The 17376-nt window shown below is 39.0% G+C and overlaps 1 protein-coding gene across 1 annotated transcript; it reads left to right on the plus strand.

The window, feature by feature from the left end:
- The first annotated feature begins 585 nt into the window (after positions 1-585).
- On the plus strand, positions 586-17039 carry inpp5d (inositol polyphosphate-5-phosphatase D). The gene is made up of 27 exons (XM_020631934.3): positions 586-974; positions 1419-1482; positions 3337-3472; positions 3582-3726; positions 5766-5906; positions 5990-6080; positions 6165-6242; positions 6343-6420; positions 6525-6648; positions 7474-7580; positions 8752-8854; positions 8945-9141; positions 9537-9654; positions 9730-9826; positions 10474-10612; positions 10889-10997; positions 11106-11194; positions 11447-11528; positions 12864-12953; positions 13040-13150; positions 13250-13329; positions 13425-13512; positions 13806-13952; positions 14416-14479; positions 14564-14755; positions 14876-15330; positions 15428-17039. The coding sequence occupies exons 1-27, from the start codon at positions 835-837 to the stop codon at positions 15466-15468; spliced, it is 3306 nt and encodes a 1101-aa protein (XP_020487590.1). The 5' UTR covers positions 586-834; the 3' UTR covers positions 15469-17039.
- The last annotated feature ends 337 nt before the right edge of the window (positions 17040-17376 follow it).

The following is a 17376-nucleotide window of genomic DNA, read 5'->3' on the forward strand; positions in this document are numbered from 1 at the left end:
GCAGTGACTTGTCAGTGTGTAGTTCTCTTTTTGTGTCATGTGACCTATGTTGTGGTTTGCAAGCCGCATTTTTTTTCTTTTCCCTCCTCTTATTTCTGCAACACTTCCTGTCCATCACATGAACAAGGCAGGCCCATTCTAAACTTGTGTTTCCTGAACGTATATGTCAGAGAACACCCCAGCCCTCTTGCTTGGCGGTTATACACCAAGTCATTGGACCCAGACAGAGTGATCTGATGAATATTAATGCTTTTAATTCAGATGAAAGGAAAAATATAAAAATGGCATTACGAATGCATTCAGGAACCAAATTAGGCTTTTCATGGCAATTTAAACAAACGATTTATCAGTCAATTCTTTCATTTCATCAAAAAAAGGATCCCATATTCACCCTCTTTTTTACTTCCCCTTTTCACTTTCAATTCAACAAATGGCTTCAGTATTGTTTTTTGCACATTTGCATGGAGTTATGCTTAAACCAAACAGGGACTTTGATTAATCTTTGAAGTAGTGTAATAAAGATTACTATTCAGCAAGCAAAAGTTTATATTTCGCTCACAGCTCTGTGCATTAGTCACAGAACAGGCAGAGCTGAGGGCCCTCCTCTCTCAAATAAAATGAGGAAGTTCAGAGTCAAGTTAGTGGCAGCTTCCTTTTACAGCATTCGGACTCAGAAGATGAACAAGTGAAAGAAAGGAATTAAAAGTACGCAGCATGAAAACATTAAAAATAGCTTGAAAGAAAATAACTAGCGGAGTGTACTTTGGTTTGCTGGAATCTATTTGGAAAGCTGATGCAAAACTCTTGAGCTCAGACTCGCTGATAGGAAACAGGATGCCAAGTTATCAACCTTGGTGTCATGGTAATATAACTCGATCCAAAGCCGAGGATCTACTTTCCAAAGCTGCAAGAGATGGAAGCTTCCTGATCCGGGACAGTGAGTCCATACAGGGAGCGTATGCCCTGTGTGTTCTGTAAGTAGACATTACTTGTTTCTAACCGTTTACCTGACTGCGCTTTCAGTGTTGTTCCTTTTGAAAATATTTTGCTTCATAACATTCATTATGAGCCACGAATTATCCCAATAACTGGAGGGAAGCGCATGGAAAACATGTCTGTATGCTATGTGTTTGGCATGAGGTTGAAGACAAAAAACACTCCTTTATATCATCATTTGAGCATGTTTAACATAGCCAGTTTAAAAGTTCTTCTGTACTGTAGTACATCATTTTTTCTGCAAGACAAGACCAGTTCCCCTTTATTTGCTTACTGTTCTACCACAAAGCAACACCCCTTTCCTTCTGCACCACATTTACTTTTTTCATGTTCTAACATTTATGGTTCCATAGAAAAGCTGTTTGTTTACCTGAGATAAAAAGAGTGACAGACATTTGCATTTTATTTTCTTTCAACCACAGATACCAGAACTGTGTGTACACATACAGAATCCTGCCAAATGAGGATAAGAAGCTCTCTGTCCAGGTGGGTTGACAGTCCGACACAAGCTGTCATTTACGGTAGAAATGTTCAGTATTTATATTTTAAAGGAAGATACATTTCAGTTTGTTTTCTTTTATAAAGGGCTAAATGGTGCTACAAAGATATTTTTAGTTTAGTTGTGTATTTTTAGGCATGTTTGTAACACATACATTGGCCTGTCGATAACTTGAAATACTAATAAAATGGTCCAAGATGTCAGTTGGTTGATTAAGAAGGCGGTCCGTCACTTGGAGTTGCCGTGTACATTTGTAGAGACAATCGTGGTCTCCAGAGGATGATTCTTAGTAGCTTTTGAGTTCCCAAGGATTTCCCTCAAGTGATTCCGGGAGGCTGATTTGTTTTTTTATCAAGAGGTCCTTTATTTTAGTATCTTACACCAATTCATACCACCCTCAAGATGAACTGCAGTCTTTTTGATGAGCCTTTGATTAAGTGCCATAATCTTAAACACATTTTAAATTGGTCAAATTGTTCATGACCAATTTGATATAAAAAATTAAATTCCCTTGGCAATGTGTTGTATTTAAGACTACATAAGCCTGACTAATACACCAAATATTAAAGGTAACAGTGCTAAAATCACACTAGCTTTGTACCATCGTCAACACAGTTGTTGATTAATAATAGATGCACCTCTGTTTCCCTATATCAAGGAAGCTGTCTTAGCAGATATCAAAGATCTGATATAGCAGCAAACATCAATCAAACTGCAGAATCACTCACACAAGGATAGTGCGCAGACACCTGATAGGTGCTTTACAACAACATATGCAAAACAAACAACAATTGGTGACAAGGCTACAAAGTTAAATTTCTGAATGTGGACTTACTTCACCAGCTGTATGAGGTTGCAATGCAGCTTTTCAATTTGCAAGAGCTTATAATTATCTCTATTAGACCAAAGCTTGGCAATTAATGTTTGTTAAATATGAAATACTGTGGGTGCAAGGGATATTATGATTAAGTTTGCATTGGTCTAAACTAAAGGGAAAACAAAGCTCTGGCAGCAGATTGCAGTTGAAGCCATGTTTTTGAAAGTGGTTAGTGAACAGTTAAGAATGACTATGAGCTAAAACTATGAAAAAATACCTTTGGCTAAGATAGGAACTAAGACAATTATAGTTGTTGTGTTGGAAACAATAAAAGGATGACTTGAATGTGAAGATCAGTTACTATGGAGAATATAACAAAGTATCATCGGCATACAGTCTAACATTATATATGGACACTTTACCACATCAAAGGTGTAAGGGCCCATTTTTGTTCATATTTCATTTCTTTGATTAAAAGCCAACATTCAAACAAAAATATCACCTAAAATAGATATAATGTGTATCAGTATCAATGAGCCTGAATTGTTTCTCACTTTGTAATAAATGGAGTAACAAGATGTTCTTTATTTAGTTTAAAGTATTACAAGATTAAGGTCAAAGGTGCTTGTTTTGGTTTGTGCCTACATAAAATGACAGTCCAGAAATAGTCAGACCAGAGACCAAGTTATTTTTAACTTTAAACAATACATATTTTTATGTATAAGCATACTGTGACTGGTAGTAAGAGGAAGCACAATTTTAGTCCAATTTAATGATCCATAACTGTGAGTAGAATAAAATAAATAAAAATTAAGTATTACAGCTTCAAAACCTACAAAAGGAAAAAAAGAACTGATGATATGAATGTAGCACAAGTCTCCTGGAAGAGGCCACAAATGGTGCAAGTAAAAATATTTGATATTTTGTGTGAAGTAAAATCTAAAACTTGAAGAAGAAAATTAAATAAAGGTCTTCCAGAACTACAGCCACATGGCGTTAAAACCCTGCTTTGATCTGCTTTCAGGCATCAGATGGAGTTCCTATCAGGTTCTTCTCTATGCTGCCTGAGCTGGTGGAGGCGTATTACAGTACCAACATGGGTCTGGTCACACACCTGCAGTACCCTGTCCAGAGGGAGGAGGAGTCAGAGGAGGAGCCAGGTCAGACATCTTCCTTTGATCTGAATAGTAGCTTTGATGTAAAACAAATAATATTTGCCTGTCAAATGTTTAGAATTTCCTGAACATCCCATATGTCTTTGTCCTGCAGAAGCCTGTAATCTTCCACCACAGCTTCCACCCAGGAACTTTGCTGCCAACGATGTCAAAGAATATGACCCCAAGTCTTCTGAACAGGCCTGCAATTCCTTAACAGACACCTACCTGATGAGGCTGCAGCATATGGACCTTTCCTCGTACGGTTGCATTTGCAAAATTTTTATTCATGTAGAACATGAAGTTATAACTATCCTATGCTACTGTGGCCCTCAAACCTCAACAGACTGCATTTTTAAAGGTTATATCTGAAGATAGACAGAAAATATGAGGGAGAGAGTAATATTAACTTGCAGCGAATGGCTGAGGGCGTTACTTGTTGTAAAGGGTTGAAAAATGTGTTCATAATTATTTAAAATGTGTTTCGTCTTAAGCTAAAAACAAAGGTTATTAAAATGTTAAAAATGGATCACAAAATTTTAATAATTGCATAAATATATGTTTAAAGTCATTGGGACAGTGGAAAAGTTCATTACAGTGAAAATACAGTTAATTGCTAAAAGAACCAGTTAAATGAGTTAAAAAGAGACCCCAATATAATTGTTTATGTTTATGTATCTCAAATAGCTATTTAAAGCCAGATTTCCGTCCACTGAGCTAGTTACAATATTATTGCGATACCGAACCAGGTCGCTAGAGGGCGCATAGCGCTTGTGAGGAGCGCTATTCTCCTCAAACCCACATGCATTAAAGGTCCCATATTATGCTTTTTCTGGTTTTATGCGCTCTTCAGTGTGTTTTCCATATGTCCTGTGCATGTTTAGGCACATCTATGTGCAAAAATTTAAAGTCCAGACACTTTTTTCAGACTTTAGCTATTGTGAACATACAAAAGTAGGTACATAGATTAAATATACAAACCCCAAAAAGGGCATGATATGGGCTCTTCAACACCAGTATACTGGTTAACAGTGTTAGGAATTTTGTCAGTTAAGTATAAGGTTTGAAGCCGAGTAGTTTTACAGTTATGGATGTGTGAAAAGTAGAGATGTGACGATGTACACTAGTTACAGTATGCTAGGCTAACACACCTGTTGCTAATGCATAGTAACATTACGGAGCATGTGGAAATGCTGAGACACATTAAAGGGACAGACCACTGCAGGGTAAAGACACACTCCTCCACACTCCTGAGCTACCTAGGGCCCCAACACACTGTAATTAAACAAAAGGTGCATATACAGCAAAAAAAAAAAAAAAATGTGAAAAAGTCGAAATTAAAATATTTCCATCAATTCAATGAGGCAAGCACAGTATTTAGAAAATGTGCTGCTAATTCGCGCAACACAATGAAATTCAGAAAGCAACAACATAAGCCAAACTCAACAGTTACCAAATCCCACAAAACCCCCGATAATAGATTCAGTCAGGGACAGCTGGTATAAATGGCCGTAATGCTATGTCCTCCCTTTCTTATCGAACAAAAATTCAAAAATCAAAATCTTCAAATAACTTACAACAGATTGTTTAATTCTTGGTGTTATCTATAGCGTAGAAATCACACCTAATAGTGTCAATGAGAAAAAGACTATCTCTAAATGGACAGATTTTTTACAGCCCAGCTGCTAGCATCCACTTCAATTCACTTTCATAGTGAATTGAAAACCATAGGTCACCGAATTTTGACCAATGACAAACCTGCAGTGTTACAGACTGTAGGGATGCTTTGGAACACATAAAATTTCGCAACACTACCAAACTCAACCGAATTTTACAACAATGAAGGGTACAAGAAGGTTACCAAAGTTGCCCGTGGTATCAAACGCGTATCCATACGGTTCATATCCTGACCGAGCCTCCGCTGCACGTCGTACGAGGAGACGTTTGATTTACGGACCTGCACATTCCGGTTCTTCTGCTTTTTTTTTTTTTACAGACCCCTCTACCTCAGGCTGGAAACAGAGCAGAGCTGTTTGGTGAAAAGTGAGAACTTTGACGCCCTTTACATCTTTGTCAAAAAATAAACTTACATATAGAGTAATGCATTCACTTGTAACTTGCATTCAAACCAGCAGATGTGGCGGCTTGTCAACTTATGGTTTTCTCCCGGAGTCATATAAAGAGTGTGTAAAATGCCAAAATCCCCCAAATTTTGTGCATTGTTTTGTAAGTGAGTGAGTTATAATGTGTGCTAATGGGAGAAAAGTTTTTAAAATGCTCCTGTGCTTCATATTTCTAGAGTACCAGAGGAGCATCTATTGGCTATCCAAGAATACTTAAGGACCTCGATCTGCTCGGACGCTGAACAAGTCCAGAATGGTTACCCTACCCTGCCAGGGCTAAAGAAGCTTACTATGGCAATCTGCAAGAATTTAAACAGGTATGGTAACCAGTCCACAGAATAATATTTAAGCTACAGTGTAAAGAGCCGGTTTTCTGACCCTCTGACCTTTATGGAGACAGTGAAATTACCCGAATCCTGCCAGCTCTGGAGATCTTTCACAGGGTGTTCGAACAACAGCTCTCTCCAGGGACTGGATATTATCCAAGACAAGTTGGTGGCAATCTCAATCCATTGCAGCATTATCAACTCACAATAATAGCCACTGTCAGCATGTTTTATTTCCTTAATTTTCAGATGTCTGGCGATTCAGGTCAATTTGTATCATTTAGGCTTGAGCAACTGACCAAACTGCTGTATTCAATAGAAGATAAGGTAAAATCATCAACTGAGTCATGGACATTCTTTGTAATTGATATACCAACAGAAACTGCCGGCACAAGATGACAGTAACATTCTCCTTTTATTCACTCAGGCTAAGAGTTCTGTGTTTGAGTCCGTCGGGCACGATGGAGGTCACAGGAAATCTCTCATACCTACTGTTACGTTTGAGGTGCGTCTCTTCATTATTTGATATTTGCCAAGCTGCTTAATGAAATGATTAAAGTTTTCTGGAGGTTTGTGCTTCTTCTGAACAGTTTCCCCTTTCACTTACAGGTCAAGCAAGAGTCTCTGGGTATTTCCACCAAGATGTTCCTGAAAGTGGATGTTGAAAGTGGGAAGCTCTACTTTAAGAAGTCAAAAGATGGACCTGAAGACAAATACTTTGTGCACAACAAAAGTATGAAATCACACCTTATCTTGTTCCTTTGTATTTGAAGGAGTGCTATTTATGTGTCTCTTGTGATGGTCAGGCTGCCATTTGGTTTGTCCAAAGCTTTGGTCAAGACTGAATTATCTCTAACAGTTATAGGATTTGGGCTGCTGTGGCTCAGTGGTAGAGTCGATCGTCTCCCAACCGTAACATTTGGGGTTCAATCCTCAGCTCCTGCAGCCATGTGTGATGTGCCCTAATTGTCCTTCTACTTAACACCGTGTGGCTCCCTCTGCACTTTGAGTAGTCAGAAGACTAGAAAAGCTATCCAAGCTCAAGTCCATTTACTATTTACGTTTGATCGGTTGGGATGAATCCTACTAATATTGTTGACCCCCTGACCTTCACTCTTCAACAGTAAGATGTTGGCAATACAATGTGATAATCTGTTCAAAGTTTATGTCATTTGTGTTTATCAGGAAAAATTAGCCTGATCTCGTGAAGAGCCAAGATGCTCATATAATAAACCTACTCAACTGGAACCAACTCAGCTTGAATTTGGTACCAGGAACTTTACTTGTCTTTGTTGTCTTAAAACAGCTGGTAATTGAGTTGAGATTTTTAGCTAACTGACAAAGAGACACAGCATCCCTGTTTTTATATCATTGTCAATGCAACAAAATAGGAACAGAGGAAAATCTGCTTTTTATGAGCTGCCATCTAGGTTGATCAGAAGAAAAATTGCTGAAATTCTCTGGGAAAGTCTTATGCTATTATACAATGCCCTGCACTGGAAAAGAGGAATTAGTTTATATCCACACCTCTCATTTTCATACTGTGATTACTTTTCAGTCCTGCAGTTGGTGAAATCCCAGAAAATGCACGCCAAACTCGCAATCGCAGTGGAGACGGAAAAAGAGAAGATTTTGCGAAAAGAGTTTGTGTTTGAAAATGCAAAGGTAAACATTTTTTATTTAAAACTCCTGTGAGGAACTTTTTCTTTGTGATGATTTTGGCGCCCCCTCTGGACAAAGCAGTACCCCTTATCTCTTTGCTGATTGTGTCCTTTACATACATATTTTTAAGAACAAAACGACTCCTCTGATGTTTTTACATGTCACAGTTATCAGAATATTTTCTGTGCGGGTTAAAAAAAATCTGTTATGCAGTGTTGAGTTGAACACTTTGTCTGATAACTACCCTGCAGCAGTGGTTTCACAGACATTAAAGAGCCCATATTCTGCCCTTTTTGGGGTTCGTATATTTAATCTATGTACCTACTAAATTATGTTCACAATAGCTCAAGTTCTAAAAAAAGTGTCTGTTTTCTGCTGGGCTTTCCACAAAGAGCCAATGTGTTCAGATCAGTGATCTCACACTGACAAGACGTCACACTGGCAAATTATTTTCGAGGGGGGCTAGAACCGAACGTTACATGCAGCTAATGCTACAGCTAACAGGACGATGTAGGAGAAGCTGCGTTTCTGCGGACTTTGAATTTTTGCACATAGATGTGCCTAAACATGCACAGGACACTTGGAAAACACACTAAAGAGCATAATAACCAGAAAAAGCATAATATGACCTCTTTAATAATAACAAAATAGAAATACTCAATAATTTTGCTGATGTTCTTTCAAATCAAAAAACACATCAAAATAATTTTAAGTCCATTTCATAACCAGTTAAAATCTCTTCAAAGGAAATTTAAGGCCTCTGAAACATGTTTTTAAAGTAATTATTTATCCATAATGTTCCATTAGTAATATGTTCATTGATCTGATTTGACTAACAGTAACTTAGCAATATTAGCATTCATTTCATAAGCCTCAATACCCACAAAACTCAAAACATTTGAATTCAAATGTTGCTAAATCCTCCTGGTTAAGGAGAAGGCTAAATGTGGTGTAATTATGACATCACCCTTTAGAGATTATTCAGCAAAATTAACCAAATCAGTCGGAAGAGCACAGAAAAACACAAACAAATTAAATAACTAAAGACTGAAACTTCACTGGAAATAGTTTGTTTTATGTTCTAACATGTTTATAGGAGCTTTAGGTTTTTGTTCACATTCCTTTATGAGGCAGAATTTTCACTAGGTACTGTTTTTTAAATGTGTCTCACCAGAAAAGGGAAGGATTCTGCCAACTCCTTCAACAAATGAAGAACAAACACTCTGAAAAGCCCGAGCCAGACATGATCACAGTGTTTGTTGGCACCTGGAACATGGGTATGAATGTTAGCGTCGTAAATGTTTGAATTTCAGTTGATTAACTGGTGAAGCAACGATACAGTAACACACTTCTCCATAATTTTGCAGGTAATGCCGGTTGTCCCCACAACATCAACTCCTGGTTTCAGTGTAAAGGCCAGGGGAAGACACAGGACGACACCGCAGATCAGATCCCGCACGATTTCTATGTCATCGGGACACAGGAGGATCCTCTGGGTGAGAGGGAGTGGTCGGATACAGTGAAAGGTGTGCTGAGGAATATAACGAACATCAGCTTCAAACAGGTGAGTGACTTAGACAGAGACAAAAACAAGCGGAAACCTCTGGTGTTGAAAAATGAAGCAAATTGCAAAATCCTGCGGTTCATTGAGTGTCCACTGCTGCAGGAAGTCACATAGACACCCCTGCTAAAAGAGGCAGCGGCTGATTAGCTTTTATCTCGATCAGCACACACTGTACAGGGGATGAATTTTTAAAAACTCGTCCATTTTGATTTACTGATGGATAAGCGTTTTTCACAATCAGCTTAAAACCCGCCTCAGCTCCAGCTCTCAGCCTGTCGTTAGGTTGACTGAAAGTAAGGCTGAGTCAGGATTTCCAGTCATTAATATGCACAGTCTAGGGAAAAAGCTAAAGACTTTTGTCGAGCAGTAGCATCATATCACCTTCTAACATCCAGGTGGCAATCCACACTCTGTGGAACATTCGGATCATCGTCCTGGCCAAACCTGAGCACGAGAACAGGATCTCACATGTTTTCTCAGACAGTGTGAAGACAGGGATTGCCAACACTCTGGGTAAGCTTTTTCACTTCTCCACTATCCATTTAATGACAGTGATCAGTGATCATAACTGTGAGGTCTGTTTTGTAGGAAACAAAGGAGCAGTGGGCGTGTCCTTCATGTTCAACGGGACATCATTTGGCTTTGTGAACAGTCACCTCACCTCAGGAAGTGAGAAGAAAATCAGGTGAGGAAAACTATTACACTTCTACCAAAACCGATTCAAATGTGAAGGAAGGATTATATATGGTACTCAGATTTTTTAGCCAACAATTCTTTAAGCTGAGGTAGCTAACAGTTAGCAACAGCGACTGAGGGAATATGTTATTTTACAAACTGCTTGGAGATTTTAGGAAGATTAGGTATGTTCTATACTTTATTATATTTTCACTCTGGACCTCTCAGGACCCTGAGAGGTGACATGGATATGTTTGTTTTTTAATGCCTCCACGCTTTCTTTTTCACGCACCCGTTTTATAATTTGCATGTGCATTTTAGTAACTTGCACAAGCGTTTTTTTAAATAAAGAAATTAAAGACCATATTCCCACGGTGGCCATGTTGCGATGACGTCACGCTCAGGGTGGGAGGCCCGAATGTTGGTGTCATGCCTTACTGTTATGCTCCAGGTTTAAGTCATCTTAACCCTCGCAAATCTTTTCATTGGAGACACAATATCATGAGTTAAAAAAACACATTTAATAACCCGTTAGCTACGGCTAACGTTAACATCCAGCCACTTCCTTGTTAACATTACATTTGAATTTAAAATCGGTAATAATTTCTGAAATCTTCATTTTGAATTGTATTGTCATGATTTATACTCTTTTTTCAGACGCAATCAAAACTACATCAACATCCTGCGATTCCTGAATCTGGGAGATAAGAAGCTGAATCCGTTTGACATCACACACCGGTTCACTCACCTCTTCTGGCTCGGCGATTTAAATTATCGTGTTGAATTACCATCTACAGTAAGTTTGAAGAATGCAGTTACGTATATGAAAAAGGCCAAAAACAGATATTATTGTTGGATGATTTAAAGAACTGTTCATGAATAACTGATAGAAAAGCTCTTATTGTTAAATCTCCCCAACTCTAGCCTGCAGATTCACAATATCACAATCTGTGTCGGCTTCATGTTCGGTCTTGTCTTGACATTCACCTCATGTGGTTCAGTTAGTGGTGTTTGTCTGAGCCCTCTGCTGCTGACTCTTTTATGCAAAAAGTCACTTCCTGTCCCTCCACAGGAAGCTGAGTACATGGTGACAAAGATCAAGCAGCAGCAGTACCAGGAGCTGCTCAGTAAAGACCAGCTCAGCATGGAGAGGAATGATGGGAAGGTCTTCTTACATTTCGGTAAGCATATGGAGAGAATTGTCAGATTTTTGTTATGGCTACTTTTCACTATTAATCCCATGATGCAATAACACATCGAAAACTTTCACTCAATGGTATGTTGATTAGCTGAAGAGGAAATCACGTTTGCACCCACATATCGCTTTGAAAGAGACACTCGAGAGAAGTATGCCTACACAAAGGCCAAAGCAACGGGGGTAAGCTCATTTTTTAGACCTATTTTTTACCTGTAATTCTCCTGTCATTAACATTAGAGCAGACATAGTAAATACACCTTATTTTATGCAAAACATGTATATATTGCTTATGGTCAAAAAGTTAATTTGAAGATATTTTGTGGCTCAGAGAAGAATTATAATACCTTCAGTTCCATCAGGGTCAGTGTAACATATTTTAGATCTGCTGTTTGACCCACTTTTTATATTTATTCACTGGTTTTAACTCCGCAGACAAAATACAATTTGCCCTCCTGGTGTGATCGTGTCCTGCGGAAGTCATATCCTCTGGTCCATGTGGACTGCCAAGCATACGGTGAGCGATTCACGTGAGCATTATCAGAAGTTCTCTTAGTGTTTAAATGACTTTCTTGGAAGCATCAAACAAAAAAGGGGGGACATTTTGCACGTAACAAAAAGATACCTGCTGTGTGTGTGGGTGTTAGAAACTGCTCATGTGCAATTATACCTGTGTTTATAAATATCTCTTGTAAGAACACCATTTGATGTATCATAAATATCAGTGTAATGAAAACGACTTGGTGCAGGGCAATTAAAGAAAACAGCAGAAAAAAAAGCAAGATAAGCTGTACACTTTAATACAAATGAAGGTTTATTTAAACACATTTCAACCCACTGGTGTCTGTCAGGTAATTCATTTTATGCACTTTGTGATGTTGTGATTTAATTTTGGTGGAATTGAGTAAATGTGCGAGCTTCTCTTTCTTTTGACTAGTATGGATGATAAGTTCAAATGTCTTATAGATGCTCTTTACCTTTGACTAACAAGAGGTTAGGTGGACCAAAGACCAAGACTTAAAACATTGACATGATTATTAAAGATGCATCAATATATATTTCACTTCACTTGACACCCAATACATATAATTACAGCTTTAAAGTGTGACACTGCAGACACTGTAAGAGTCCTTTTACAACTTAGCAGCAGTAGCTCAGTCTGTAGGGACTTCGGTTGGGAACCGGTGGCTGTTTCAAGTCCCAGTGTTGACCAACTCTGGAAATTGGTCTGGTAGCTGGAGAGGTGCCAGATAACTTCCTGAGCAGGTGCCCTTGAGCAAGGCTTTAAGTCCCACCAGTCAACCTACTGCCAATTATTAGTCTGTGACATCCATAAGATATTTAAATGTATAATTGGTTATTTAGTCACATCTATATTTTTGATACTAGCATTATTTTTTTCTGAGTTTTTTTCCATTAAACTTTAAAGACAACCATGAATAAAATATTTGACTACTGAACTCTAAGAACAGAAAACATCAACAGCAAACAAAGTGATCTTTGTTTTCATTTTAAAAAGGTTCACTATCAACTTTACACATGCAGCTCGGGTCACTTATCACATTGTTGGTAAAAGTGTTTGCAGTGTTAGTCTGTGGCTTTAAAGAGAGACCAAACTAAAGAATGCAAAAAATGACCACAAAAACGTCATCGAGTCATTTCACTGTAAGTGGAAGTTCGAGAGTCTCGAAACCTTTTGCAAGGCAGGAGAGTGTAAAGAATGGTTCATGATATTTAAGTCTCTGCTGCATATGTTACTGTTCTTTCTTCTCCTCAAATCAGTCCACAGATTACGTTTAAATGAAATAGCTGGGGTGCCTATTAATTCATGTGCTCAACTGTCCAATTGTAGGCTGCACTAATGACATCATGACAAGTGACCACTCACCAGTTTTCGCCTCATTTCAAGTGGGTGTGGCCTCCCAGTTTGTCTCCAAGCAAGGTAGGATCCCTGTTTGCAGATGACTCAGTGTTATTCTATCGAATAAGAGTTTGAGTGTTTTTTTTAATTCTATACAATCTTTTCAGATCTAAACAGCGCGACTCAAGGTGGGATACAGATCATGAACTGTGTAGCCACCTTGTTGACAAAATCAAAGACCAAGTTCTTCATTGAATACCACTCCAGCTGCTTAGAGAGTAAGTTTGATCTTTTGTGTTTGACAGTGATCATATTGTATCCTTCTTAAAAAAGGTCTTAAGACAAAAATAATATAAACACCCTTTTTGTAAATACAGAGACAGTAAAGACTTCAGAGGGAGAGAACACGGAGCATTCAGAGGGGTCAATAAAAGTTTGGTTTGGAAACCAAGTTCAGGTAAAACAATCAGTCAGTCAGTTAATAGAAAAGAGCTTCCATTTGTCTCAATGTTGCATCATTCTTCCTCTGTTGTCTTCTCCAATCTTCTCCAGCTCACACCAATCATCTGTGACCCCGAGTACCTCTTGGACCAGCACATCCTCATCTGTGTGAAGTCGACAGATAGTGACGAGTCGTACGGTAATAAACACACCACCAGATGTCATACAGATTGATTACACACAGCATTACTCAGTCTCAGAGTCACATTTCCTTTTCAGCTCACAACAGACAGTTGGTTCCAAACCAAATATAACTCTGCTGCTATGAGGTCTCTTACACATATGTATTACAGCTTCACAAACCTAAAAGAATAATTACTCTTAGATGGTTGACACAATTCAAAGACATATCTACAAAATCATCAAGATGAATTCATTCATGAAAATACGTACTAACACTTACAGTTTGCTGGTCTTTCATTCCCTACGTAGGAGAGGGCTGTGTTGCTCTGAGAGCTGCTCAGTTCTGCTACACAGAGTTCCAGATCACACTGACTCACCACGGAGAGAAGACGGGAACTTTGACAGGAGGCATACAGTTACACACCTCTGAGGGCAAGACCACGGAGAAGTTATATGGTGAGTCTGGAGAGCTCAGAACTTACCTATTTAAATGGTTCTACTTGTGAACAGTATAAAGGTTGTCACAATATCAGAATTTTAAATATGATAGGATATTAGTTAAAGTCAAATGATATCTCTTTCAATACAGCGGCAACTAAAATAGAAGTCTAATGCACTTCAAAAGAAGACATTTCTTGATTTTAATGAACAGAAATCCTGCACACTGTCTAAATTGCACAAAATTTGCAACTCGGACAATGTCACCTCCTCTGCTCTCTGTGTGTTGTAGAGACATGAGTCGTGAGTTGTGATGTGACGTGATGTAAAGTTGAATAAATTTAACATGGGGGTCTATTGGGCTTGACTCACTTTTGGAGCCAGCCTCAAGTGGTCATTTGAGGAACTGCAGTTCCTGACACCTCTGCATGAGCTTCATTTCCCATTTCTCATCCCAAATCCTATTTTATTCTGTTTTCAGATTTCATCAAAGTTGAAAAGGACGACACAGTCGCCCCAAAAGGCAAAGGCGGAGACTCAAACAAGTATGACCTTTCTTCACATGTGGCCACATCGAAATATCTTTATATCTTCTTGCTGTGCTTATATTTTTGTCTTCTTTTTCACAGGTGTTCAGTCACCCAGGCACATGATATTTCTAACCCCAACTATATGGGCGTGTCGTTCCAAAAAGGCAACGTGATCGATAAAGGTTGGAGTTACAGCATGCCACCAAAAAATAATCCAGTCACTGGGCAAGGGAGTAAAGAACCCAGGAAAGTTGGCCATGATGCGAGCACATGCAGTATCACAAATCCTACGTAAGTGATTGTTTTTGGTGCCATGTTATTCATCAATATCTGGAAAAAACTTACAATTAATACCTGATATGATTTGTAGAAAGTGACGTAAACTTTACTGACTGATCCCTTGTTTTTTAGGGGTGAAGGTGAGCAGAAGTCAGAGATGTTTGACAATCCGTTATATGGATCAATGGGAAAGTCACATTCTCGGGGACATGATCAAGACCACCAGCAGAAGGATCAACTCACACCAGCTGATGCGTTCTTTACAAGCTTTAAACAAGCAGACGGAGACCTTGATCGCCCCCCGTTGCCCACCCCACGCAACCGCTCCTTCACCTGCTCTGAGACCAAACCTCAGCCTCAGCCTCCCACCCCGCTCACCCTGCATCCGTCAGTGTACAAGAAACCGGTGGTGCCTTCACGCTCAGAAGGCGGGATGGGGCCCAACCGTCCTCCTTTACCGTCCAAGTCTCGGCCAGGTGTGCCAGAGCCTCAGATCACAAAACCCAGAGACTACAGAGAAAGCTCCGAATTCCCGAGCAAACTAAGACCGCCAGCAAGACCGGCCCAGTCACAGCAGCAAAAAGACAGTAAGGAAAAAACATGTTTGTCTACAGAAAGATCGTGAAATAGAAAATATCCCCACAAATGTCGTACATAATGTGATGGATTTGTCTTTTTTTTAAGTGTGTGCTGAAATCCCCAAGATGGGCCGTTCTGTGAAGTGAAACCAGACTGCAGCCGTGACTCTACAGCTTCCTGCTCTGCTTTTTGGAAACATAAAATATGAAAAGGCAAGCTTCAATCAGTCGATCCCCTAGCTAAATATATCACACATTGACTGAATATAAAGATGGATGAAGTGTCTCCGAATCCTCCTGTAGTACATAATGAAGCCAAAATTATACCTGTGGTGAGCGCTGAAATAGTAATTGGTAAATGGACTTGAGCTTGTATAGCACTTTTCTAGTCTTCTGACTACTCAAAGCGCTTTTACACTGCATGTCACACCAACACATTCACACCCTGATGGCAGTGGTTTCTATTTAAAGTGACCATTAGAAGTAACTAATAACTAATAACTAATAACTAAGTAACTAAAGTGTCTTGCCCAAGGACACATCATACATATTGCTGCAGTAGCAGGGGATCAAATCCCCAACCTTCAGGTTGCGAGAGACGACCAACTCTACCACTGATCCACAGCCTCCCAAATAGTGTGCATTTGGATCCAGAGTCTGCATAGTGGAGTGTTATGGTCATCGCTCGCCTTCCCCTCACCAACACACATTTGAGAAGATGTCAAACATTCCTCAGGTTGGTATAATCCACAGCAAAACAGATTCTTGTGTGTTTTAATGCAGACAAGAGTTGAATGACACATTTGTTAGAGTTTGTCAAATTGTCTCTTCCCTGATAATTTGTGGCACACGTCGCTGAAGGATCCTCATCTGTCAACAGAGCTGTCAAAGCATCATTTCTCATGTTTTTGATCTTATAGTTTAACCCATATCCCATCTGTTAACATGGAGAAGGGAGGAGCTTGTGATATTTACTGCAGCCAGTCATCAGGGGGAGCCCAAAATGTTTTGGCTTCACTTATGGGAAACTTGCATCTGCTAGCATCTATTTCCTTGACGTGAGTTTATATATCTGTGCGCTGCACACAACGCTGAAGCTGGCTAACTTAGCTTATAATTAAGACATGACACAAGGGAAACAGGAAGCATGGCAGGGTTTTAGGGGAACAAAAATATATGCACCTCTAAGGAATCAAGGGAAATACTTTTTTCCCTTGAAAAAGGGGGGGGGGGGGGGGTTTACTGTAATTCAACATATTTACAAACACACAGCATAAGAACTTTGAAGAGATACAAACTTTCCATTAAGAGATATGAATATTGAATACATTTTTCAGGCTTTATTTCTTCAATGCTTACATTATATATCTGAAATTAAACTGCTTATATATATAAATACAATTCTGTTACATTTCATGTAGACTTAACACTTTATTGTAGCTCATGAATGTTTACCACACAGTGTTATCTTGCACAGACATGTTTGCCTTGAAGGTGTACAGAAAAGGTCTTATAATAAAACCGCTTTTATTCAGATGTTTCTCATAACTTCTTGTTAATAAACTGAACACATTCTGTCTGCAGTCTGACATCTAGTACTCAGACATTTCAGGTATTTGCCTCCATCTGCTGTCATCAAAAGGAACTGCATGTAGATTGAGAATTAAATGTCATCAAAGCTTGAAAAAATATTGACATTAAAGTTAACAGGAAACTAAGTGATGTCACCAACTCCTACATTTTTAACATGATATGGTTTTTATGTTCTTTCTTCTTACTGTATATTTCCCCCATGTTTTGAGTCATTTCACTGAATGTGATTTTCCCCTGTATCATATAGTCCAGTCAGCAGGCCTCTCAGGCTGAAGAGTTACACTGGGCGAACATTAAGCAGCTCTCCTCCCAGAGAGGTATCATTCATTTAACCTATGGGTCATGGCCCTCAAGGTATTAAAACGTTTGGGTCCATGAGATGAAGGTAGACACCATTCTCCCCACAAAACTGTCTCAGTCTAATTTCAGATGTCACTCAAAGATAAGCTGCTTACTGTGTTT

Source organism: Labrus bergylta, chromosome 6 (assembly GCF_963930695.1).
Source record: "Labrus bergylta chromosome 6, fLabBer1.1, whole genome shotgun sequence".
Taxonomy (NCBI): Eukaryota; Metazoa; Chordata; class Actinopteri; order Labriformes; family Labridae; genus Labrus; species Labrus bergylta.

What these genes read in the sequence shown, in the direction of transcription:
- inpp5d (XM_020631934.3), top strand. Translation starts at nt 835, where the DNA reads ATGCCAAGTTATCAACCTTGGTGTCATGGTAATATAACTCGATCCAAA. An exon ending in CAGCATATGGACCTTTCCTC is followed by an intron (nt 3,727 to 5,765) that starts GTACGGTTGCAT and finishes TCATATTTCTAG; the next exon opens with AGTACCAGAGGAGCATCTAT. An exon ending in CTGGATATTATCCAAGACAA is followed by an intron (nt 6,081 to 6,164) that starts GTTGGTGGCAAT and finishes CTTAATTTTCAG; the next exon opens with ATGTCTGGCGATTCAGGTCA.